The 27,760-nt window shown below is 39.5% G+C and overlaps 1 protein-coding gene across 4 annotated transcripts in view; it reads right to left on the bottom strand.

Moving 5' to 3' along the window:
- fndc3a (fibronectin type III domain containing 3A) overlaps positions 1–27,760 on the bottom strand; it is a 218,447-nt gene that overhangs the window by 128,865 nt on the left and 61,822 nt on the right. For all 4 annotated transcript variants that reach the window (XM_060833376.1, XM_060833378.1, XM_060833374.1 and 1 more), the window contains one exon: positions 21,714–21,789. In XM_060833376.1, coding sequence (XP_060689359.1) covers positions 21,714–21,789 — 76 coding nt within the window. The remainder of the gene's footprint in view (positions 1–21,713; positions 21,790–27,760) is intronic.

Genomic DNA, 27,760 nt, shown 5'->3' with positions numbered 1-27,760 from the left:
GGGGTGGGGGGGAAGGAGCGGGAGAAGAGGGGTGGGGGGGAAGGAGCGGGAGAAGAGGGGTGGGGGGGGAAGGAGCGGGAGGAGAGGGGTGGGGGGGGAAGGAGCGGGAGGAGAGGGGTGGGGGGGAATGAGCGGGAGGACGGGGGGGAGGGAGGGGGGAGGAAAGGGGGAGTAGGAGGAGGGGGGAGGGGATGTGAGAGGGGAGGAAGGGGGTATGGGTAGGGGGGGAGGAGAGGGAGGTGTGGGGGGGGGGGAGTGGAAGGAGGTGGATAAGTGGGGAGATGGTGGGAGAGGGGAGGGAGCAGTGGGGCAAGGGGGTGGGGACAGGAGGGTGGAAGGTAGGGGTGGCAGGGGAGGGAGGGATTGGGGAAGGAAGTGTGGAGGAGGGGGTGGTGGGCGGAGGTGTGGAGTGGGTGGTGGGCGGAGGGGTGATGGAGCCTGCAGTTTCTGAAAGGCCTTTTCGCTGTTCCAAGGGGGCAGGTATATTTTGCTCCTGACCCATTTGCATGGTCACAGCTTTTAGGTGATACATGTGTTTGTTCAGGACCATATCACCTAACTGAGCGAGAACACTTTACAAGGACTACCCTGGGTTGCCATTTATCTGGATGATGCATATGGTGTTTTGGCTTCCATTCATTGGATTGAGTTTAAGAGCTGTGAGGTTTTGCTACAGCTCTACAAGTCCCTGGTGAGGCCACACTTAGAATATTGTGTCCAGTTCTGGTCGCCCTACTATAGAAAAGATACAGAGGCTTTGGAAAGGGTGCAAAGAAGGTTTACCAGGATGCTGCCTGGACTGGAGGGCTTGTCTTATGAAGGGAGGTTGACTAAGCTCGGACTTTTCTCTCTGGAGAGGAGGAGGAAGAGAGGTGACCTGATCGAGGTATTCAAGGTAATGAAATGCATCGATAGTCAATAGCCAGAGACGTTTACCCAGGGCAGGACTGACTGGCACGAAGGGTCATAGTTTTAAGATATTAGGAAGGAGATGTCAGAGGTCGGTTCTTTACGCAGAGAGTTGTGAATGCATGGAATGCGTTGCCAGCGGTGGTGGTGGAAGCAGAGTCATTAGGGACATTTAAACGACTGCTGGACATGGCACAACGTCATGGGCCGAAGGGCCTGTTTTGTGCTGTACTTTTTTCTATGTTCTAATAACAGGGAAGACTAATAAAGAGCACTTGGAGAATTTGGACAGAGTGCCTAAACATTTCTCCCATGCAGGCATACGCTTTAGAAAAATAAAGTGTGTACCATGCACCCCAAGTGGCCTACTTGGGTTTAGAGTTGACAAAACTGAGTTACACCTGTTGGAAGAGAAAGTGAGGGCAATCAAAGGAGCCCCAGATCCCAGTCTGTACTGGAGCTTAGGTCATTCCTTGGGTTAGTGAATAATTAAAGAAAATTATTAAAGAAAAACCTGGCCTCCATCTTGGCACCCTTAAACCTGCTACTGAAAAAGGGTCAGCCTTGGAAATGGTCATGTAGCCAAGAAATAACCTTTGGGGAAGTGAAAACACAATTATCATTATTGAAGGTATTGGTCCACTACAATCCAAAGTGAGTAGTAGTGCTGACATGAAATGCCTCCCCAGATGATATCAGGGTAACATTAGCTCACCAGAGGCTCAATGGAGAGGAACGCCCAACAGCATATGCTTCCCAGAATTTGGCTGATGCCAAAATCCAATATGTGCAGAAATAGAAGGAAGGTTCGACAGTCATCTTTGGTGAGAGGAAGTTCCACCAGTACCTTTACGGACAGGGATTTGTCATAGTAACAGATCACGAATCCCTGCTCAGGCGACTGAAGGAAGACAAGATGGTGCCAACCATAGCTTCTGGTAGAATTCAGTGTTGGACCCTTATTCTCAGAGCATACAATTACAACACCTCCAGAAGCCAAGTGGCAAGTGGGAATGCCTTGAGCCGCATTCCACTGGTAGATTTTCCACCGGGTGATGCCTCCCCTGGATGAGTCAATTTTGGTTTTGAATTTTCTGGACACCTTTCCAGTCATCACAACATCTGACTGTGGACACAAAAAGATCTGGTCCTAGTGAAACTAAAACAGCTGGTGGTAATGGCCGTCGCAACTCAGATTGAAACCTTTCTGGTCCCAGCAAGACCAGATCACCGTAGAGGTCAGCATATTATTACAGGGAGCATGGTAATTGTCCCAAGTAAAAGGTCACCACCAGATACTGGCTGAACTCCACCAGAGTCATCCAGGAGTTTCGAAGATGAAGATGTTGCCAGAAGCTATGTCTGGTGGTCAGGTTTAGATGCCGATTTAGCTGTGTTAGTGGACCAGTGCCCAGAGTGCCAATAAGAACAAAAATTGCCACAAACAGTGCCCCCACATTTGGGGGAATGGCCAGGAAAACCCTGCACTCGGTTGCATGTTGATTGAGCCCATGAAAGGAATGACATTATGCTCCTGGTCATTGTGGACGCCTATTCAAAATGGTTGGACATGCATCAAGTTTGTTCAGCAAACTCAGGAATGATGATTGAGATGCTGGGAACATCATTCACAATCCACAGACTCTTGGAAGTATTTGTGACAGACAATGCGGCATCATTTACCAGCAGGAAATTTGAATATCTCCGAAAGTCAGATGGCATTCGGCATATAAAAATAGTTCCATACCATCCATCGCTCAATGGTCTAGCAGAAAGAGCGATCCAAACATTGAAGACAGGCTTAAAGCAGCAGCCTACAGTGTTAATTGAAATCAAACTGTCCTGGTTCCTATTCAATTAAAGGACTATACCACATGCAACAACAGGGATAACTCTAGTAGAGTTGTTGATGGGGAGAAGACTGCACACCAGTTTAAAGCTGATATTCCTAGACCTGTTGGGGGGGGGGGGGAATTGAAATGACAGCAGGAATGCCAATGCTGGCCTTTAAGCGAGAGAGAGACAATTTAATTCAGGGGAGGAAGTTTGTTGCTGGAACCGTGGAAATAGCCTTGTATGGGTACGAGGTGAGTTTAACAAGTACAGATTAAAGTTGACACCTTCTATTTTTCTTAATCTCACTGCATACTATCTGCAGTTGAGCAAGTATACAGGAAACTTTCCTAGAGTCAATAGCACAGCAAGAGCCCATTTGGCCCAACTAGTCTGCTGATTCTTATGCTCCTCATAAATTTTTTTCTCACCTTAAATTTTGAAACCCTGTCAACATCTTTCTTCCTCTTGTACTTGTTTTCCTTAAAACGCATCTATACCTTCACCTAAATAAGCGTGTTCTAAATTCTAGTCACTCTATAGGTAGTTTTTATTTAATTCCTCATGATTTATTAATGAGAATCTTACACTTATTATGCCCTATACTGCCCTATAAGTGAAAACATTTCTATGCCTGTCAAATCCTTTCATGACTTTAAAGTCATCCTTCATCTTCTGTTTTCGATGAAAATGAACCTGTACAGTCTTTTCGGATAGGGATGGTTAGCTCAGTTAAATTACACCTGGAGTATTGTGTGCAGTTTTGACCTTCTTACTCAATGAGAGCTATGGAGGGAGTACGAAGAGGTTTACCAGAGTGATTCCTGGGAAGGAAGAGCTGATGTATGAAGAGGGACGAGACCAAGTAGGTCTGTAATCCCTGGAGTTTAGAAGAGTGAGGAGCGATAAATGTCTTGTGGTCTTGTCAGAAGAACTATTTGGTCTTGGAGTTTATCACAGAATGTATAAACTGGTTCATTAAAATAACAAGTCTAGTTTTGTAATCGATCATCATTATTGAATCATTTTCACTTCAGTATTGTTCTAATAAATTTGCACTGCACTCTACCTGAGGTGATGCTGAAAGTAGTCCTCTCTCAGGAGTAATCTGCTGGTTGTCATTCATCTATCCTGCTTTGTTTCCCCTTCAAAGAATTCTAATGTGTCAGGCATGACTTGCCCTTCATGAAGCCAAGCTAACTATGCATAATTAAGGGATGATCACTGCTCTGTATTCAGTGAGCCACTTTAAATTGGAATTGTATAACTGATCGTATGTAAAGGCTCAATTTTAGTAGAAAAGCAGCACAAGGCAGTGAATATTGTGAACCAGTGGACGATGTCAATTGTACCTAGCTGTAGAACTCTGGGAAGTTATCATATCCATTGTATGTAGGCCACAATTATTCACAACTTATGTGGATGGTTTGGAGTTGGGACCACGTGTCAACGTTTGCACTAAGTTGAGTGGATGTGCAAAGTGTACCAAGGACTGTGAAATTTTGAAGAGGGACACATAGTTGAAGTGAGTGGGCAAAGGTCTGGCAGATGGAGTACAATGTTAATAAATGTGAAGTAGGAATAACAGTAAAAAGGACTATTATTTGGATGGTAAAAAAATTGCAGCATGCTGCTGTTCAGAGGGACCTGGGTATCCTTGTGTATGAATCATAGAAGGTTGGTTTGCAAGTGCAACAGGTAATTAAGGAGGCAAATGGAATTTTGTCCTTCATTACTAAAGGGATTGAGTTTAAAAGTGGGGAGGTAATGTTGCAGCTGCATAGGGTGCTGGTGAGGCCATACCTGGAGTACTAATACCAAAGTTAGTACTTCCCTTCTTAATTAAGAATGCTAAAACTGTACGCAGCCTCAGTAAATCTTTACGCAGTTGTAGTAACACTTTTCTATATTTATAATCCATTCCCTTTGCAATAAACACAATTGTTGCATTTGCCTTCCCAATCACTCTTGTATCTGCCTGATATATTTTTATGTTTCATGGAGCAGGACACTCAGATGGTTATACCACTGATTTCTGTAGTTTCACTGTATTTAAATAACCTGTCTTTCCATTCTTCCTCACAAAGGGGACGAACTCACATTTTCCAACATTATACTCCATCTAGCAAATTTTTGTCCATTCACTTAACCAATCTATATCATCTTTGTATATTCCATGTCCTCTTCATAGCTATCTTTTACGTTATCTGCAAATTTAGCAGCTATATCCTTAGACCCTCATCGGTGTCATTGTTATAGAATTTGAACAGTTAAGTCCCCAGCACTGATCCCTTTGGCGCTCCACTAGTTACAGTTTGCCAGTGCAAAAACAATGCATTTATTCTGACATTCTTCTTTTGTTATACTAACATGTTAGCCCCAATATCATGGCTATATTCAACGTAACAGCAAAGAGACAAACTCACAGCAAGTTGTTATAACCTGCAGTGCCTGAAAAGGTAGGAGTAGTAGATTCAACTGAGGCTATCAAAGTTGCAAAGGGCAGTAAATTGATATAGGTAAATTACTCTGGCAGAAAGCTAATATGGGCTTGACAGACTAGATGACTGTTTTCTGAAATGCGGCACTTCTATGATTCTAATTCTGTTTTTGAATAGCAGATACTGCAACACCTCTTTCTTCAATTTTCCAGAAGGAAGAAAAGAGATGAACTCAGCAACTTAGTTACATCTGTTCAGCTTTTTGAGAATGTAATTGGTAGAACAGGTAAGGAGAAATCAAAAAGCATTCAAGTGGTGTCAAACAAAAAGATATAATAGGACTCAATGAATTCACGCATATTGAGGTTTGGTCAATGGACAGAAAAAACACCAAGAATACAAAGGACAACTTTTGAGCAGGTTATAACCAGTGGGGTGTTGCATGAATCAGTTCTTGACCATCAATTATTTATCAGCTATATTAATGATTTAAATTACGGCAATAAGCATAAGTTATCCCACTTTGACGTGATACAAAAGTTAGGAGGGAAAGTGGTGAGTATATAGAAAGAGGCTGCAGAAAATTATTTACAGTTTCTGAGTGGACAAAGACAAGATTGTTGTGATGAAATGCGAAGTTATCATCTGTTGTTGGGAAAATAATAACAATAGTTTTGAACAGTGAGAGACTGCAAAATATGTACATTTAGAGAAACTTAGCACATGTACATGAATCACAAGTTAACATGCAGGCACAGAAAGCAACTAGAAAGGCAGTTGATATTTTAGCATTTGTTACAAAGGGAGTAGCGTAGAATAGTAATGTAGACTTGGAACAATAGTGCAGTTCAGAGTGAAGTACTGCATGTAGCACTGGCCTCTTTATCTAAGCAAGTATAAACTTGCTGTGGAGGGAGTAATTAAAGTTCACTGGACTAGATCCTCCCATGTGGACTGGATTCTCCCAAAGATTAGGCTGATATCCCTTGATTTTTTTTTAGAAATTAGAAGTGATCTGATTCTTAGTATGTAAAATTCTTAACAGACTTGACGAGGTAGATGTTGAGAAAATGTTTCCCCTGTTTGGGCAACCTAGAGTAAAAGGACACAGTCTCAGAATAAGGAGTTTGTGATTTAGAACTTCTATAGCAAAAATTTCTTCATGCAAAGGATTGTTAGCCTTTAGATTTTTCTACCTCGAGAACTCTGGTGACTTAGTTATTGAATATACACTAGTGAACTGTTGATAGCTTTCTGGATACCAAGGTAATTAAGGAATACGGTGATAGTACAAGGAGGTGGCATTGAGGTAGAAGATCAGCAATGATCATGTTGAACAAGACACCTGCAAAAAGCACAAAATAGCCAGCCCAGCTCCGATTTCCTATGCTCTTTTTCTTTTGTAAAACTTCGCTGTAACAAAGAAGCAATAACAGAGTATTAACATTTATGGATACTTCAATAATGAAGGATGCTAAATCAGCAAAACTTTCAAAACAAGAAATAACCTACTATTTGATTTTTGCAACAGATCAGATTATTACACCTCTATTCAAAAAAGACAAAAAAAAATTATTGACGCATTAGCTCAATATTGGGAAAATGCTCACGTCCATGAGAAGGAAGAGGACACTAACAGAATCAGGCAGAGTAAACATGGCTTTGTGAAAAGATCGAACTAATTTAAAATTTTTTGAGGAAGTCACAAACAATATGAATAATGGGGAACAAGTAGATGTGGCGTATTTAATTTCCAAACAACTTTTGACGAGGTTCCACATAAAACAATATTACATAAGATGGGAGCTCTTAATGTTGGGTTTATCATGTTAGCATGGATAAAAGACAAGTGTCAGAATCAGTGCATCATTTACATGCTACCAAACTGAAACTAGTGAGTACCAAAGGGATTAGTCCAGGGGACTCAGTTATTTACATTCTACAACAGTGACTTGATGAAGGGTCCAAGGATATGGTTCCTTGAAAGTGGAGCACTGGGTAGAAAAGATAGTGAAAAAGGCATTTAGTTTGCTTGCCTTTATTGGTCACTGTACTGAAAACAGGAGTTGGGAGGTCATGTTCCGGCTGTACAGGACATTGGTTAGGCCACTTTTGGAATAATGCGTGCAATTCTGGTTTCCTTCCTATTGGAAGGATGTTGTGAAAAGATTTACAAGGATGTTGCCAGGGTTGGAGGTTTTGAGCTATAGGGAGAGTCTAAATAGGCTGGGGCTATTTTCCCAGAAGCAGAAGCTGAGGGGTAACTTTATAGAGGTTTATAAATTCATGAGGGGCATGGATAGGTTGAATAGTCAAGGTCTTTTCCTTGGGGTGGGAGGAGTCCAAAAATAGAGGGCATAGGTTTAAGGGGAGAGGGGAAAGATATAAAAGGGACCTAAGGGGCAATTCTTTTTCACACGGAGGGTGGTGCATGTATGGAATGAACTGCCAGAGGAAGTGATGAAGGTTGGTACAATTACACAATTTTAAAAAGCATCTGGATGGGTATATGTAAAGGAAGAGTTCAGAGCGATATGGGCCAAATGCTGACAAACTGGACTAGATTTATATAGGATATCTGGTCGGCATGGACGAGTTAGACTGAAGGATCTGTTTCCATGCTGTTCAGTTCTATGACTCTATAAATTTGTAGATTACATAAAAAGAGGTAGGAAATCTAGCTGTGAAGAAGGCACAGTATATACAGAAATGATTTTGATAAGCTATGTTAGTGTCATGGAATCATTGCCATACAGCACAGGAACAGATCCTTTGGTCCAAAATTAAACTAGTCCCACTTGCCTGCATTTGGCCCATAACCTCTGAAACATTTCCTATTCTCTGTACCAATCCGAATGTCTTTTAAGTGTTTTAACTGTACTTGAATCCACCTCTTCCTCTGGCAGTTCATTCCACATATGAACCGCCACCTGTGTAAAAAGGTTGACCCTCAGGTCCCTTTTAAATCTTTCTCCTCTCACCTTAAAAATATGTCCCCTCGTTTTGAACTCCCCCACCCTAGAGAAAAGACCTCAGCTATTCACCTTATCTATGCCCTTCATTATTTTATAAACTGCTATAAGGTCACCCCCTCAGCCTTCTAAACTCCAGTGAAGAAAGTCCCAGCTTATCCAGCCTCTCATTACAACTCAAATTCTCCAGTCCCAGCAACATCCTGGTAAATCTTTTCAGAACCCTCTCCAATTTAATAATATCCTTACTGTAGCAGCATGACCAGAACAACACACAATAATCTAAAAGTGGCTTCACCAATATCCTGTACAACCTCAACATCATGTCCCAATTCCTGTACTCAGTGGTCTGAGCAATGAAGATAAGCATGCTAAATGCCTTCTTAACCACCCTGTCTACATGAGATGCAACTTTTAAAAAAAACATACCTGAACCCCTCAGTTTTTCAGTTCAACAACACTACCCAGAGCTCTATCATTAACTACGTAAGTCCTGCCCTTGTTACTCTTTGAGCAAAAAATTGTCAGAGTATAATTTGGGAAAATGTAAGGCTGCCCACTTCTCCAAAAAGAATGGAAAAACAATTTAAATTGTTAGAAACTATAGAAATCTGTGGTAGAGCAATTTGAGGATCTTGCTACATGAATCATTTTAATAAAAGCAGATACAGTAAGTGATTGAGAAGGCAAATGCAACACTTATGTTTATTGCAAAGGGAATGTGTTATACATGTCAGAAAGTGTTGCTGCAACTGTATAAAACTTTAGTGAGGCTGCATCTGGAGTACTTGAGAATGGAAATACTTACTTTGGAAACAGTTCAGAGAAGGTTTATGAGGCCGATTCCTGGTATGAAAGCATCGTCAGAGGAAAGGCTGAGCAGGTTAGGCCTATTCTTATTGGGGTTTAAAAGAATAAGATCTTATTGAAACATTTAAGATTCTGAGGGGACTTGACAAGATGGATACTGGGAGGACATTAACCATTGTAAGGATGTCCAGAACTGGGAGCATAGTTTCAAACTAAGAGATCTTCCCTTAGTAAACTGAGGATGAGGAGAAAAATTCTGAGAGTTGTTAGTCTTTTGAATTCTCTTTGACAAAGAGCAGTGGCGGCTGGGTCATTGAATATCTTCAGATTTTTGATCATCATAAGAGTCAAGGGTTTTAGGGACAGGGTGGAAGAGTGGTGGCTAAAGCAAGAAAGGGGAACTGATGCTTCAATCCAATCTACCATCATTTTATTGAAAAGCAGAACAGGTTTCTATTTTTGATAATAGACAAGAGACAATAAGTGCAGGAGTAGGCCATTCTGCCCTTCGAGCCAGCACCACCATTCATTATGATCATGGCTGATTATCCTCAATCAGTGTCCTGTTCCTGCCTTATCCTCATAACCCCTGATTGCACATAACTTCATAATCTTATGAAATACAAGGTAGTTGTTAGTGGAAAGATTGCATTTTGTTCCATAAACACGTAAAAACAATTCTTAATCTAATGCAAACATTAAATTGCAGAGATTGCATTAATCACTGATTTGTTTTTTAAAAAGACAACCAAAGTTCTTCTATTTATTGTCTGGAACTGTCTGCATTATCTCTGCAGATAGGACAGGTCAAGCATGCTGCTATGCTTAGCATTAGCCTCATGTAAATAGGTATGATTCATTCTTTCCTTGCTATTCCCAGGAGGAAATGTTGTTCAGAATTTACTGCAGTACATTAAATTAACTGTGTTCTGTAACTGGACACCCACTCTTGACATCATACAAGCTATGAAATTCTTCACTGACGCAAACACCAACAAGATCAAAAAAACAAAATCATAGACATCTAAGTAACAGAGGAGACACACCACTGAAGTATATAGTTTACCCATTCAAAAAGCACAGATTCTACAATAAATTAATAACTTCAGATGCTACACAGAATTCTTTGAGAATCTGGTCTTTCATAAAATATTGTCAATAGCGTTTCTACTTTTAGAAATCAGTTCCAGGAATGAATTGATTAGGAACAACTCTGAATTCCCTGGTTCTGTTCACTTTTTGTTAAGAATTACAAAGTGAATTCTGTTATGGAGTGAGTTGCTGTTTTGAATATTCTGACCAAAACAGCAGTGCAGTTCAGATCAATTTGCTATAAACATGCTTAGCAACTTTTGATTTGTGACACCTTTGTTTAACAGATGTTTTAATCTAAATGAGATAAAAGTCTAATAAACATGCAAAACACATACAAATTACACCAACTACTCTTAGGATACCAATTCCCAAAAGAGATTTAACCTCAGTTTGTAGAAATATACAGCAGAAAATTATTTAACCCCTCAAACCTATTAATCAGTTGCTGATCCAGACTTCAACTCCATTAACCCATTTTTGCTCCATAATCCCCTCAGTATAGTTGTGTACTTAAGAAAATCTATCAGCTCTAGTCTTGAAAATGTCAACTAACTTGGCATTTTATAAAAGTGTGTTCTAGGTATCCAGTACCTTTCATGTGAAAGATGCTTCCTGATATCGCTCCCAAAATGCCTATATCGAATTTTACCATTAGCCTCCATTGTTCTGAATTCCTCAAAAAGAAGCAAGTTTATCATTCCTATTTCAAAGACCTTCATTACGTTACTGTTCAACCTTCTAAACTTGATGGAATACAAACAATGTTCTCATAATTTAACCCTTAAGGTTTGAGTACTGTATTGGTGAATCTGTACTGAGATATCTTTCCTTAAGTAAAAGGCACAAAACGGAACACTGTATTCCAGGGGACTGAACCAAAACTTTAACAAACTGAAGTATCAGTTTTGCATTCTATTCCCCTTAGATAAAGGCAATGATCCATCTCAGAATACTTTTTGTAACGATACGTCAGGTAAAAGGTGCTGAGGTACATAATCTTATTGAATAATGTAAAGAAGTTGGAGGGGGAAAATGGTCTACTCCTGTTATTAACAAAAGACAGAAAATGCTGGAAATGTTCAATAGGTCTGGCAGCACCTGCAGAGAGAGAGAAAAATAAATTAATGTTTCAGGTCGTGACCATATTTCATGTTGACTAGAGTTATACACTGTGTTTGAGCCAGAATGAGAAGACTAAATGCAGATACAGCTACCAAGACCAAAAAATAGCAGTGCACAAATGACTACGGGCTACAACTTTGTCAGAATATCCAGATGTCCTCTGACATGGAGAATGCTGGAGGTTTTATGAAGGAATCAAAAAAACAGCAAATCCATTTGCAAAGAAAATGTCTCTACTGTAAACAGGCAGAGGAGTCAACACAGATTGCAATAAACAATTGGAGAGAAGTTCAACTCCTCTGAGTGGTACTCTGTTACTGAGAAAGTTCTAGGTACCTCTGCCTGTTATAGCAGAGATAGATATTGAATGAATAAAAGAGAAACTCAACAAAACTATTGACTCGTTGGCCATGGGCAAAGCTCCATCTGATGATTAGATCACTTGAGTTCAACAAGCACAGAGAATTGTCACATCTGCATGAACATCTGTGTGTGTGTGATGCAAAGATTTTGACTACAAGAGAATCTCAAACAAAGAAAAATGAATGGACTCTCTCATAGTTTTAAAATGTTTCGGTTTAACTTTCCGCATTAGGAAGACAAATGCTATATCTGGGATGTTGCCATACCTCTATCTATCAGTACTGACAATGGGATGCTGAAAGTTGTTGATAGCTTTACTTATCTTGGTTCCACAATCATCAGCAACCTATTGATGCTGAAATCAACTCAATATCACAAAATCCATAACTGTTATTTCTAAACTATATAGATAAAATGCAGAGCTGGGCTAAGTAGTGGCAAATTGAATTTAATGCAGAAAAGTGAGAGATAATTCACTTTGGAAGAAGTAACAGGAATGCAGAGTACTGGGCTAATGGTAAAATTCTTAGCAGTGTAGATGAACAGAGAGATGTTGGTGTCCTGGTGCATAAATCCCTGAAAGTTAACAACCCTATCAACCTGGGTGACAAGAAGGTATATAAGAAACATCAAATAGCTCACAGCTTAATATTTCAACCAAAGGATGGCACTGGAAGTTTTGGTAGTTTTTTTTCCCCGTCACATCTCTTCACTTTATATTTAACATGCCTGTCCCTTTTAGGGAAAAAAAGACATGATTGTTCTAATTAAATAAAGGACTCTTGAGAATTACACAGAACAAATAATTACCTTACACTATCTACCCTAAATAACTAAGTCACATACTTCCTTCAGTACACAAATAAAATTTTCTAAATAACACAATGCATAGGTTCAACCAGTCTTGTAATTAAACTAAACTGTTAATGTATAAATAAAAATAAGCTTTACTACACAAATATTTTTGCACTATAATATAACCTATATCCAAGAAAACAAATCAGTTCTAGCTTTCTCCAAACTTCCCCAAGATATTTACAATACAGTTTTAACTACAATTTAATCTTTTTCGTAAATTTATTTTTGATTTTGATTACATTGTGATTTGCTTCTCATTACCCAAGCTGTTTTGCAAATGTCAAAAATAATAATGCAACTCCCCAAACTATTGCACTGCTTTTATTTAAGGGTTATACGCAGAGGAATTCAAGATAAGTGCACACAAATAATAATTTCTACATTGAAAGACACACTTATATTTGTGTAGCACCTTTCATGACATCTGATTATCTAAGACAGCAAAACAAACTTTTGAAATATGGTCACTATTGCAATGCAGAACATCACAGTATGACTCTGGAGAAGTTTCTAAAGACTGGAGGGTGGCAAATGCAACCCCACTATTTAAAAAAGGAGGGAGAGAAAAAATGAATAAAATTACAAACTGATTAGTTTAACATCACTGGTGAAGAAAATACTAGAGCCTGTTATAAAATATGTGATAACACAACACTTGGAAGTTAAGAAAGAGCACTAATTCCTGTCTCCTCAGAAGGCTAAAGGAAATTCAGCACATTCACAGTGATCTTTTTCCATTTTTATAGACGCATTATAGAAAGCATCATACACAGATGCACCACAGCTTGGTATGGCAACTACTCTGTCCAAGAAATACTGAGAGTTGTGAATGTAGCCCAGACAATTGCACAAAACAGCCTTCCATCCATTGACTCTGACTATACTTCCTGCTCCCTGGCAAAGCATAGAGACATAGAGTCATAGAGATGTACAACATGGAAACAGATCCTTCGGTCCAACCCATCCATACCGACCGGATATCCCAGCCTAATCTAGTCCCACCTGCCAGCACCTAGCCCATATCCCTCCAAACCCTTCCTATTCATATACCCATCCAAATGCCTTTTAAATGTTGCAATTGTACCAGCCTCCACCACTTCCTCCGGCAGCTCATTCCATACACATACCACCCACTGTGTGAAAAAGTTGCCCCTTAGGTCTCTTTTATATCTTTCCCCTCTCACCCTAACCCTATACCCTCTAATTCTGGACTCCCCAACCTCAGGGAAGAGACTTTGTATACTTAACCTATCCATCCCCTCATGCTATTGTAAACCTCTACAAGGTCACTCCTCAACCTCTGATGCTCCATGGAAAACAGGCCTAAGCCTGTTCAGCCTGTCCCTATAGCTCAAATCCTCCAACCCTGGCAACATCCTTGTAAATCTTTTCTGAACCCTTTCAAGTTTCACAACATCTTTGCGATAGGAAGGAGACCAGAACTGCACACAATATTCCAACAGTGGCCTAACCAACATCCTGTACAGCTGCAACATGTGCTCTTCCACCTTTTTCCATTGGGCAGAAGATACAAAAACTTGAAAACACATACCAATAGATTTCAGAACAGATTCATCCCTGCTGTTATTGGATTTTTGAATGGAACTCTCATATATTAAAGTTGGTCTTTCTCTGCACCTTCTCTGGAGCTATAATACTTGAACCTCTGTTCTGTTTTATTACCAAGATGTAATAATGTATGGTATGATTTGCCTTGAAAGCATGCAAAACAATTTTTTCATTGTATCTCAGTACCAGTGACGATAATAAATCAAACTAAAATCAAATTTTAGCAGCTTGACAGCCCTTGACCTTAAGGCTGCATTTAACCCAGTGTGGCATCAAAGACCCTAGCAAAATTGGAATTAGTGGGAACTGAGGAAAACTCACTGCTTGTTAGAGTCATATCTAGCAGATAGGAAGGTGGTTGTTGGAAGTCAGTTACCTCAGCTCTAGGACATCTGTGCAGGATTTCCTGAGGGTAGTGTCCCAGGCCCAAACACTTCAGCTAATTCATCAATGACCTTCCCTCCATCATAGGTCAGAAGTGGGGATTTTTGCCGATGACTGTACAACATCCTGCACCATTCACAGTCCTCAGATACTTAAGCAATGTATTTTAAAAGCAACAAGACCTGGACAATATCCAGACTTCGGCTGAGAGGTGGCAAATAACACCGCACAAATCCAGGAAATGACCATCTCCAATAAGAGTCAATTTAACCACCAACTCTTGATTTTCAATAGGGCTACTATCATCGAATGCCCCATTACCAACATTCTGGCAGGATTACCATTGACCATTTACAATATTTAAGGGAAATAGTAAAAAGTTTGAGTATTGCACAGAAAGTAACATTTTGTTGAAACTTTTCATCTTGCACTCATAACATTTTGCAAGAATTCAAATTTAAGGTGAAATCTCACATTTGTACTGCATGAGTGAAGAATGTTGATTAGTTGACAAGTGGACTCTGATTGATAAAGGTGCCACTGTGGAGAATATACCTATTAATGTTGAGTGATAGCTAACAGACAGCTTTGTTTATATTCTACACTGGGCAGGTTGATTTTGATTAATCAGAGGATTAGTTGGTTAGTCTTTGAAAGAGAGGAGCAGGATGAAGGAAATAAAAGCAAAAGTCTAGAATAGGAAAAAAGGAAGAAAAAAATTAAGTGAGAAAGATATCATGGAACAAGAGTCAAAGGCAGTGGTAATGGCTGTTGAAAGTATTTAGAACTGGATCCTAATTTTTCTCCAGACTCCAATTTTCAGTATTATGGACTAGATCAAACCCTCTCAAAATAAATCAAGGAGATAGCCTAGACCCCAACTTCTATCTTACTTAAAAGATGATTCGATTGGTCAAATTACTAAACTTTAAGCAAAACACACTTCATTCTTACTCGTTAAAATGCAAACAAAAAAAAATAATTGGCACACCTTTACCTGGATCAAAATACTTAAAATAATGTGTTTTAACTACTACTCAAACTGTTCCAATATAGCAGATAAGTTTTTGGTACAACTTATAAAATTAATGATAGGGCCTCAGGTAATGTTATAGAACAGAGGGACCCAGGGGTTCAGATTCACAATTCTTTTAAGTTTGTGTCATATACAGACAGGGTGGTTAAAAAGACATTTAGCACACTTGCCTTCATTGCTCAGTCCCAAGTATAGAAGTTTGGAATTCTTGTTGAGGTTAAACAGGGCCTTTCCTGGAATACTATGCCCAGTTCTGGTTGCCAAGTTATAGGAAGGATATTATTAAGCTGGAGAGGGTACTGAAAAGATTTACCAGAATGTTGCTGAGTATGGAAGGTTTGAGTTATACAGAAAAGGTGGATAGGCTGGCACTTTTTCCACTAGAGTGTAGCAAGTTGAGAGGTGACCTTATAGAGGTTTACAAAACCATGAGGGGGATACTTAGGGTTAATGGTAGGTGTCTTTTCCCTTAGATGAGGAATTTAAAGACTGGAGGCATATTTTTAAAGTGAGAGGAGAGTGCTTTAAAATAAAGCGAGGGAGAAATATTTTACACAGAAGGTGTTTCACATGTGGAATGAACTTCTGGAGGAAGTGGTGGATGTAGGCATAGTTACAATGGTTGAAAGACATTTAGATAAGTACATTAATAGGAAAGGTTTGGACGGATATGGTCCAAGAGCAGGCAGGTAGAACTAGTTTAGTTTGGGATTATATTTGGCATCGACAGGTTGGAGTACAAAGGGTCTGTTGCTGTGCTGTATGACTGTATGACAGCAGCTCACACTAAATGGCACTCCCAATCTTTGTCATAGGGATGTACAACATGGAAACAGACACTTCGGTCCAACTCGTCCATGCTGACCAAATATCCCAACCTAACCTAGTCCCACCTGCCAGCACCTAGCCCATATCCCTCCAAACCCTTCCTATTCATATACCTATCCAAATGCCTTTTAAATGTTGCAATTGTACAGCCTCCACCACTTCCTCTGGCAGCTCATTCCATACACATACCACCCTCTGTGTGAAAAAGTTGCCCCTTAGGTCTCTTTTATATCCTTCCCCTCTCACCCTAAACCTATGCCCTCTAGTTCTGGACTCCCCGATCCCAGGGAAATGACTTTGTCTATTTATCCTGTCCATGCCCCCCTGACACTCCTGGGAAAACAGCCCCAACCTGTTCAGCGTCTCTTTATAGCTCAAATCCTCCAACCCTGGCAATATCCTTGGAAATCTTTTCTGAACCCTTTCAAGTTTCACAATATCTTTCTGATAGGAAGGAGACCAGAACTGCACACAATATTCCAACAATGGCCTAACCAATGTCCTGTACAGCCGCAACATGACCAACTCCTGTACTCAATACTCTGACCAATAAAAGAAAGCCTTCTTCACTATCCTATCTACCTGTGACTTCACTTTCAAGGAGCTATGTCATCAGGTAATTTGTTTACAAATGGCACTCAGGCCTCTCTATATTTACTGTTTCATATATCATGCCTTCTTCAGAGCAGTCCTTTACAAAAGTAGCTGATACTGCAACATTTCATACTTGCACAAAAACTGTCAAACATCACACATGGGTGGACTTTCTCGGACAAAAGATAGCAACACTTCTAATAAATTGGAAAGCAGAAAGAAAAATGTCATCATTTGGGTGCAAAATATTGAAGGAATAGAAATCGGTTTCATTCTTGTCCTTTGATTTCCATTATGGCTGGTGTACTTGGTTTTCCTTCACCCAAAAAGTGATTGCTTTATTGAAGATTGGAAGCTCAAACCATCTCAAATTCTATCACAGTAATGTTTCCCAAGCTCCTTTGGCTTCTTGAAAGCTTGTAATGTAATTGTTTTAACTTTGTTCACAAACAGTCTCCCATCCCACAAGAATGAGCAGTGGTTTCTAGAGTTGTGCGTGGAAACAAATCTTCAGCTAAATAAGCTGCAAGTTATAAATCTGCCATGCATGGACCTTGGAGACCCACACAGTCAGAAAGAAAATTAGGAGGAATGCTAGCCATATTCCTTAATTTTATTTACAGGAAATCCCTGGGATATGAATGAGTTCCATTTTTAAGTCTGTTCGTAAGTCGAATTTGAATGCACATTGGAACAGTTACGTACGGTTCACATCTAGCGTCAATTAGTCAAATGCCTGTCTTGGTATATATTTTACCTAAAACATCTTAAACATAATAATACAGTAACAATGATAATAAAATGTAACTACAGGACTGTATTTATAATTGAAAGAGAGAGAGAGAAAGAAAGAAAGCAAGATTGTGTGTGTGTGTGTGTGTGTGTGTGTGTGTGTGTGTGTGTGTGTGTGTGTGTGTGTGTGTATAGTTATAACAAAAAAAATTAAAGCAACATTTCTTAAACTGTTTAGATAGAAACGAAAAGATAATGATTAAAGGTTAACACTTACTCTCGTTCCAATCAATGTCTTGCATACCAGAAGGGGCCTTAATTAATAATTAAGATGACTTTATTAATTGGATAATGGACCTGGTGCTGGAGAGTCAAGGATTGATATTCCTGGCTGGAGAGTCAGAGTCTGATTCTGCTGCTGAAGAGTGGAAGCTTACTTCTAAAGTAAATTTCTTAAAATAAACATCAAGAGTAGCTTGAACACAGATTTTCCTTTTTTCTCATTATAAATGACCTTGTAGCAGCTGAGGCAGTCGGTAACTATCCAGTAAACTTTGGCAAACCTCACTGCATCAGGATCTTGCTCCTCTAACTTTGCCAACCCTGTTTCAATTTGATGAAAGGCTTTAGCTAACTCCTTCATCAAAACTTTGATGCATCACCATCACTTGCATCAGATTTACTCTTTGAAGCCATGATTAGAAGGGTAAACACATGAAAAATTTAAGTCAAAACACAATGCATACAACAATGTTTACGCAATCTGATGTAAAATGGCGATGAGGGCATGGTATTGTTCTCCCTTGGACTGGTGAACTGCTGAAAATGCGCAGTGTTTTGAGCATCATGCAAAGTAGTCCACCCTTCATTAGTACAAACTATTGTATCTAACTATTGTATCTAAGTATCTAAAATAATAGGCTTTATCGACGTCAGTTCATAAGTTGGGCGTTCGTAACCCAGTGAAAGCCTATATATCCAAAATTCTGCTTATTTCTGTCTTATACATGTTTAATGATTGAGCTTCCACAGTTCTCTGGGGTAGAAAATTCCAAAGATTCACTATCCTTTGAGAGAAGAAATTTTTCTTCCATTTCATAATAAGAGATAGACAATGTAAGAATATGTTCCTTGGTTCTAGATCACCAGCCAGGAGAAACATTCCAACTACATCCACCACTGCCATACTCTGCAAGAATTTTGTACATTTCAATGAGATCACATTTATTCTTTGAAACAGAGGAGAATAGTTTTGTCAATCTCCCCTGAAATAATTCCACCATTCTGGATATTGACCTGGTGCATCTCCATTATTGCATTCCTCCATAGCAAGTACATCTTTCCTTAGATAAGGAGATCAAAGCTGTATACAATACTTTAGGGGAAATCTCAGCAAAGCTCTATGGAATTGCAGTAAAACATCTTCACTCCTGTACTGTGCTCAAATTCTGCGATTAAAACCAATGTACAGTTTCCCCTACTAATTGCTTGCTATACCTGTATAGTCACTTTCAGTGACTCATGATCAAGGACATTCAGGTCCATTTTGACATCAACAGTTCACATGCTCTCACCATTTAAGAAATACTATATAGTTCTGTTTACTTCTTACCAAAGTGTATATTTTAAGAGTAAATTATATCACATTTACAATGCTCTTGCCCATGTTCTGGCCTGTTCAAGTCCCCATGACACCCCTTTCCATCCTCCTCACAACTGACATTCTTATCTAGTTTTGTATTATCAACAAAGGCCCTTCAGCCATCATATCTGGACTCGTCAAGAACAACTACTTTATTTCCAATTTCCAGCACTTGGGCTACAGCCTTGGTATTGCAAGTGCACATCTAAATAGTTCTTAAATGTTATAAGGATGTCTGTCTCTAACACTTTATAGGTAGTAAGTCTGAAGATGGATGAGGGAGATCCAGTAGATGTAGTGTATCTGGACTTTCAGAAAGCTTTTGATAAAATCCCACATAGGTTAGTGAGCAAAATTAGGGCGCATGGTATTGGGGGCAAAGTACTAACTTGGATTGAAAGTTGGTTTGCTGATAAGAAACAAAGAGTAGTGATAAACGGCTCCATTTCGGAATGGTAGGCAGTGACCAGTGGGGTACTGCAGGGATCAGTACTGGGACCGCAGCTTTTTACAATATATGTTAATGACATAGAAGATGGTATTAGCAATGACATTAGCAAATTTGCGATGATACTAAGCTGGGTGGCAGGGTGAAATGTGATGAGGATGTTAGGCGATTACAGGGTGACCTGGACAAGTTAGGTGAGTGGTCAGATGCAGTTTAATGTGAATAAATGTATGGTTATCCACTTTGGTGGCAAGAACAGGAAGGCAGATTACTACCTAAATGGAATCAATTTAGTTGAAGGGGCAGTACAGAGAGATCAGGGTGTTCTTGTCCACCAGTCAATGAAGGTATGCATGCAGGTACAACAGGTAGTAAAGAAGGCTAATAGCATGCTGGCCTTGACAACAAGAGGGATTGAGTATAGAAGCAAAGAGGTTCTTCTGCACCTGTACATGGCCCTGGTGAGACCACACCTGGGGTACTGTGTGCAGTTCTGGTCTCCAAATTTGAGGAAAGACATTCTGGCTGTTGAGGGAGTGCAGCGTAGGTTCACGAGGTCAATTCCTGGAATGGCGAGATTACCTTACACTGAAAGACTGGAGCGACTGGGCTTGTATACCCTTGAGTTTAGAAGACTGAGAGGGGATCTAATTGAGACATATAAGATTATTAAAGGATTGGACACTCTGGAGGCAGGAAACATGTTTCCGCTGATAGGTGAGTGCCGAACCAGAGGACACAGCTTAAAAATATGGGGTAGACCATTTAGGACAGAGATGAGGAGAAACTTCTTCACCCAGAGAGTGGTGGCTGTGTGGAATGCTCTGCCCCAGATGTCAGTGGAGGCCCAGTCTCTGGATTCGTTTAAGAAAGAGTTGGATAGAGCTCTCAAGGATTGTGGAATCAAGGGTTATGGAGATAAAGCAGGAACAGGATACTGATTAAAGATGATCAGCCATGATCATATTGAATGGTGGTGCAGGCTCGAAGGGCAGAATGGCCTACTCCTGCACCTATTGTCTGTTGTGAGCTCCAGATTCTCTCTGGGTGAAAAGTTTTCCTCACATCCTCTGTAAACCTTCTGGCCTTTTCCTTAAGCCTATGCCTCCTGGTTATTGATCACTCTTCTGCTATTCAAGGGAAAATGTTTCTTCCTCTCTATGCCCCTCATAGTTTGACACACCTCAATCATGCACTCTTTCAGTCTCCTCTGCTCTAAGGAAAACAACTCTTGTCTGTCCAATCTCTTTTCATAAGTAAAACTCTCCAGCTCAGCAAATCCTGATAAATCTCTTTGCACCTTCTCCAGCGCAGTCACACCTAACCTAGAATGTGGATTCCAAAATTGGACATAATAGTCTAGCTGTGGCCTCACTAACATTTTATTACAATTCCAGCATAACCTCTTTGCTCTTAAATTCTATGTCTCAGCTAATATAGGCAGGTATCCCATATATCTTCTTAATGACTTTAGTCATCTGTCCCGATACCCAAAGCGTCAGGTGTATATGCACATCAAGTTCCCTCTGATCCTCAGTGCTTCCCAGGGACCGACCATTCATCATATATTCTCTTATTTGTCCAAGTGTGTGACCAATAAGGTTTGCTTAATTTTCAGCCATTTTTCTGATATAACCTTGTACAGAACTGATTGCCAAACCATATTTCTTCTTCACTTATATTAGACTCTGGTGTAGACTCTCAATTAAGTTAACTTCACTGGACTACATTGTGTTAAAAAGGAGCTGAAGAGACCAGCTTGGCACATTGCAGAGAAAACACACCAATTAACATACACTTTGCAGACACTTCTACAAATCCAGACATCTACAAGAGCAGATACTTTCAAGAAAAATCAAAGAAATAATGTATTCCAAAAAGCTTTTGCATATTCAGGTACCATTTGTGAATGCATTCTCTGAGTAATTTACATATACTGTTCATACGTTTACCAAATACAGGTACATTGCAAGAGAAAAAGAGACAAAAAAAATGAAACAAAGCCACCACAATCCATCAGTAGTATTCCGGTTTGTATCTGAAACTATCTATTGACAATTTATTCGTAGTAGCCTACCTGTAATGCACTGAAGCTGCCCATCCTCTCTTCTTATGGTAAATGTCTCACCTGGGTTGACTTGAACCAAAATAACCTGTGATTATATACATTAAAAATATTATTTTGGATACAATTTGTAGTCAAGTTAAATGCTTTTACCTTAATTTCTATGTAATTAGAGTTTTAAAGAAAGAAAAACAGCTTGCATATGTTTAGCTCCTTAATATAGCAAATGTCCCAAAAATGTTGACATTTAGTTTGGTTCTGCACTATATTATGAACTTTACAATTAACGTAAACCACATTTTCTGTTTTCTTTTAATCTCAAATATTTAGGTAATCCAAGAAATTTTAAGTTTTAAATACCATTCTGTTTCCTGTCCACTCTGTAGCAAATCTTCATCTACTCCTTGAAGACTTCTCACCATTCAACTGCTATTTGCCTACCCAATTCTCAATTCCAATCCACCTGGAACAGATTATTTTAACTCACTGAATTCAAACCAGTTAAGGATCAATGCACATGACTTTACTACTGCTCTTTTCCATAACTACTTGAACTTGATATTACCAACTTTTCCACTTGGACCCACTACATTCTCCAGCATTGGATCCAGCACATTCTCTCTCAGTGGGTTTGAAAACCATTTAAAGAAACTTCTCCTGTACTCATTTTAAGAATTTTTCTCCTTCTTTGGCATTTAAACAACCGCTAATCAAGACTAAACTGATATAACTGAAGGGCCTCATTTTGATTATCTCTATCTCCTCCAAGATTTAACAGATTATAGAGTACAACAGCAGCAAATCACCTCCTCCATTGTTCTTTAATACTAACTTTATAAATTCCATCTTTGGTCCCTCAACCAACTACGCCATCCTTCCTTAGTAGTATATTTAATCAGCTTTATCCTTTCCAATTTTTAACTGAACACCTCATAACATTGTATTCTTAGTATTGTCTCTCTATGCCATTTCTCTGTTATATCATAGTCCCATATAGTGATATGCATGTGCAGTTCACCAACATTATTTAGCACAAAGCACAACATTTCACAAGCAAGGTGGGATGGGAAGCGCCTGTTTTAAGAAATGAGGCACTGCACAATAGAAGGATTTTGAGATAATAAAAGTAAAATATTGCAAATCCTGAAAATCTGAAATAAAAAGAAAGTGTTGGAAATCACCTGTACTGGCAGCAGCTGCAGAAACAGAAACAGAGTTAGATGTCCCCCAGTTGAATATGTCTCTTCTTCAGACTAATATTAAGGATTCAAGGATTAAATTATGGATGATAGTTTACATAAATTTTGCTGTATTTGCAAGTTTAGATAATCAAGCAGTTACCGAATCACCACCTAAATTGATTGCATGATTCAATTGATTAGATACAAATCAACTATTTTCTAATCTTCAGTGGGAAAATTAAGAATAATGGATTGCAAACATAAATTAAAGCAAGTCATTTTCGCAAGAAGGTATTGAAAATATCTTTCCTTCCCCACTACTTCCATCCCTCTAAAACTAACTTAACTGAGATTTTGATGAATTGAGGAATATAGAGTAAAAGCAAACTAAAGTTTAAAAAACACTATGATTTAACTGAATAATGGAACAGGCCCAAGGGGAAGAATGGCTTCCTTCCAATACTTGCATTGTCTCATATTTGTGCCTTTAATCTTGAAGCACATGCTATTCCACGCTAAATTAAGATAGCAATAAACGTATTGCAAGCTCTGCTTAGAAGCAGAAACAAAATATATTTGACATTTAATTATCCCGACCCAGACTAAGATTCTATTTTCACCTCAGCCATAATAATGATAAGTCATGTGGAAAATACAGATGGTATCTCATAATTTGTCATCAAGCATTTAAAGTAAAAGCTTGACCCGGTTCCATTATAAAATAAGCCCATCAGGATCAGGCCTCCAAATATGTCTGATTTCATAAAAATTGATTAAACAAGCATAGAAGAACTAAGGATGACAATAGCTCAGTAAAAGGTTTCAGTTCGAATTCAGGATTTGAGTACAGAGCTCATGGTTGGAACTCCAGTGCAGTACTGAGGAACTGCTGCACAATCAGAGACAATTCACGAGCTGAATACATTTTGTTACATGAATTAATGTTAAGTAATGATGGGTATTCATCACCAGTAGAAATAAAAGAAAGATAATAAATAGCTTCTAAAAGTTAACAGACGAATAGAAGATGAAAAGCCACTGACATAGGAGTCAGAGTGTAATATATCTATATTTACTGATGATACAAAAATTGATGGTAAAGTATGTTAAATGATGACAAAGAAGTAAAAAAGGCTCATGGACAAGTTGAGTGAACAGGCAAAATCAAGACAGATCACTACTTAAATTAGGAGAGACTCTTTAAAGAAATGCAGCACAGAAGGATTGGGGTGCTGCGCGTGAAACATAGAACATTAGCATGCAGCTGCAACAAGTAATTAAGGCAAGTGGAAATTTAAAAATAGGGAAGTCTTGTTACAATTGTACAGTATATGGGTAAGTTCACACGTGGAATAATGTGTACAATTTTAGTGTCTGTATTTAAGAAAAGATGGAATGACATTGGAGGCACTTCAAAGGAAATTCACTAGGATGATTTCTGAGATGAAGGGGTGACTTATCAAGAATGTCTTAAACAAGTTAGGCTTTAATCATTAGAGTTTAGAGAACTGAAAGGTGATCATATTTAAAGATCAAGATTCTGAAGGGGCTTTCAGGCTACATGTTGAGAAGATGTTTTTAATAGCAGGGGAATCTCAAACTAGGGGACATAGCTATAGGTTACGTGAATCCTCATTTAAAACTGAGAAATTTCTTCTTCTAGGGGACTGAACATCTGGAATTCTCTACCCTAGACACTTGATCAGGCTTGATGGCTCAAAGTGATTGAAAGATGAGGTGGATAGAGCTTTGAAATATTGGGGAATTGAGGACTGTGATGACTTGACTTGAAAGAGGAGTTGAGGCCTTAGGCAGATCAGCAATCATCTTGTTAAATGGTGGGCCAGGCTTAATGGCAGTTTAACCTGACCCTATTTCCTTTTGTTCTTACATTCTAACATACTAATCTCCCTGCTCTGACCAGAGAAGCCTGGGTTCAAGTCCCACCTGTGTCAGAGTTACGTAATAGCATACCTGAAGAGGCTGATTAGAGAAAAATAGATCAAAAGATTTATTAATGCAATTTTAGATCAATCATGATGGCATTTGAACTCATGAAATATAAGATTTAAGTCAGCTAGCGTAACCATACACAACCATACGAGAGACACTATTGTTAGGTTTTATACCGTACCTTGCATTTCAGTGAATTTACAGATTTGAATTGTGAGGGATGGCTCACAACAAGACAAGCATCATTTAACACATTCAAGATAGAAAGAGCCGAGACCTGCCTTTTGAATTGATAGAAAATCTGAAAAAGGTAAATGTTGTTATTTCCACTCTGAGTGCTTTCGTTACTTATAATGGCTATGAATAGTAAATAAGGCAGTTTAATAACTTCTTCACATTAGCAAATAGAACCAAGTACAGGTATACTGTCTCATTGGAGAGAAGTTAGCTCTTGTAAGCTGGAAGACAAAAGTCAGAGAGGCAAATAAGTCTTTTATCCATTGTAGGATGGTGGTAGGGTGGCATTTAATCCGGTAGGAGGGGTCGCACCTCAAATCTGTGCCATGCCCACTCCACCACTAATTAATGCCCACTTTAGGACCTCAACCTCTGCTACTGATATTCACTGTGACCAATATTGCTTGCAAGCTCTCTGGATGGGTTCCCCATTAAAAGCCATTCAGTGCCTGATTAGAAGAAGGAGCATCAGGAAAAGAATAACTCTCTTTGCTTCTACCTTCTCCATTCCCCACCCCTCCTCAACCCCAACTATCATTTGTCTACAGTCCTCTATAATTAAAAGCTTGAGCTCAGAAAAGGCTGGAAGCCTTTAGTTTTATTTCTGTTCAGAGATTTCATAAATAGTATATTCAATCAAATATAATGGGGAGTTATTGAGTATTTCTAAATATAGTGAGGAGGATTCCAACACTGGCATCTACCAACAATTAGAAAAGTTTCCCAGGCATGTCTCATCCACAAAAACCAGGACAATTCCAATTTGGTCAATCACTGCCCATTATTCCACTTTTGATCATTAAAGTCTTGGAAAAAGATATCAAATTACATCTAATCTGCAATAACTTACTCACTGGTTTCGGTTTGAGTTCTGTCAGGACTACATGGCTACTGGCCTTATTACAGCCTTGGTGCAGACATGACAAAAGAGCTGAACTCAAAGTGAAATGTGAGTGACTGCCTAGGAAAACAGGGCAACGTTTCGAGTTATTGAGATGCTCAGCACGGAAACAGATCTTTCGGTCCAATTCATCCATGTCGACCAGTTGTCCTAACCTAATCTAGTCCCATTTGCCAGCACTTGGCCCATATTACTCTAAACCCTTCCAATTCATATACCCATCCAGATGCCTTTTAAATTGTACCAGTCTCCACCACTTCCTCTGGCAGTTCAATCCATAGATGCATCACCCTCTGCGTAAAATGTTGCCCCTTAGGTCCCTTTTATATCTTGCCCCTCTCACCCTAAACCTATGCCCTCTGGTTCTGGACTCTCCCACCGCACGGAAACATCCTTGTCTATTTATCCTACCCATGCTCCTCATGATTTTATCAACCTCTATAAAGTCCCCCTCAGTCTCCGATGCTCCAGGGAAAATAGCCCCAGCCTATTCAGCCTCTCCCAATAGCTCAAATTCTTCAACATCCTTGTAAATCTTTTGTGAACACTTTCAAGTTTCACAACATCCTTCTGACAGGAAGGAGACCAGAACTGCACACAAAGTTCCAAAAGTAGCCTAACAAATAGCCACATGATCTCCTAACCCCTACACTCAATGCTCTGACTAATAAAGGAAACACCTTCTTCACTATCCTATCTACATGTGACTTTACTTTCAAGGTACTATGAACCTGCACTCCAAAGTTTGTTTGTTCAGCAACACTCCCCAGAACCTTACCATTAAGTGTATACATCCTGCTAAGATTTGCTTTCCCAAAATGCAGCATTTCGCATTTATCTAAATTATCCTCCAGAGAGTTATAGAGATGTACAGCATGGAAACAGATCCTTTGGTCCAACCCATCCATGCCGACCAGATAGTCCTACCTGCCAGCACTCGGCCCATATCCCTCCAAACCCTTCCCATTCATATACCCATCCAAATGCCTCTTAAATGTTGCAATTGTATTAGCCTGCACCAGTTCTTCTGGCAGCTCATTCTATACACGTGCCAGCCTCTGTGTGAAAAAGTTGCCCCGTAGGTCTCTTTTATATCTTTCCGATCTTACACTCAACCTATGCCATCTAGTTCTGCACTCCCCCACCCAAGGGAAAAGACTGTGTCTATTTACCCTATCCATGCCCCTCATAATTTTGTAAACCTCTATAAGGTCAGCCCTCAAGTCTCTTGACACTCCAGTGAAAACAACCCCAGCCTGTTCAGCCTCTCCCTATAACTCAAATCCTCCAACCCTAGCTACATCCTTGTAAATCTTTTCTGAACCCTTTCAGGTTTCACAACATCTTTCTGATAGGAAGGAGACCAGAACTGCATGCAATATTCCAACAGTGGCCTAACCAATGTCCTGTACAACCACAACATGACCTCCCAACTCCTGTACTCAATACTCTGACCAATGAAGGAAAGCATACCAAACTTCACTATCCTATCTACCTGCAACTCCACTTTCAAGGAGCTATGAACCTGCACTCTAAGGTCTCTTTGTTCAGCAACACTCCCTAGGACCTTACCATTAAGTGTATACGTCCTACTAAGATTTGCTTTCCCAAAATGCAGCACCTCGCACTTATCTGAATTAAACCCCATCTGCCACTTCTCTGCCCACTGGCCCATCTGATCAAGATCCTGTTGTAATCTGAGGTAACCCTCTTTGCTGTCTACTACACTTCCAATTTTGGTGTCATTTGAAAACTTACTAACTGAACCTCTTACGCTTACATCCAAA

This window comes from Hemiscyllium ocellatum, chromosome 12 (assembly GCF_020745735.1).
Source record: "Hemiscyllium ocellatum isolate sHemOce1 chromosome 12, sHemOce1.pat.X.cur, whole genome shotgun sequence".
NCBI lineage: Eukaryota > Metazoa > Chordata > Chondrichthyes > Orectolobiformes > Hemiscylliidae > Hemiscyllium > Hemiscyllium ocellatum.
This window is presented reverse-complemented; position numbering and strand designations above follow the sequence as displayed.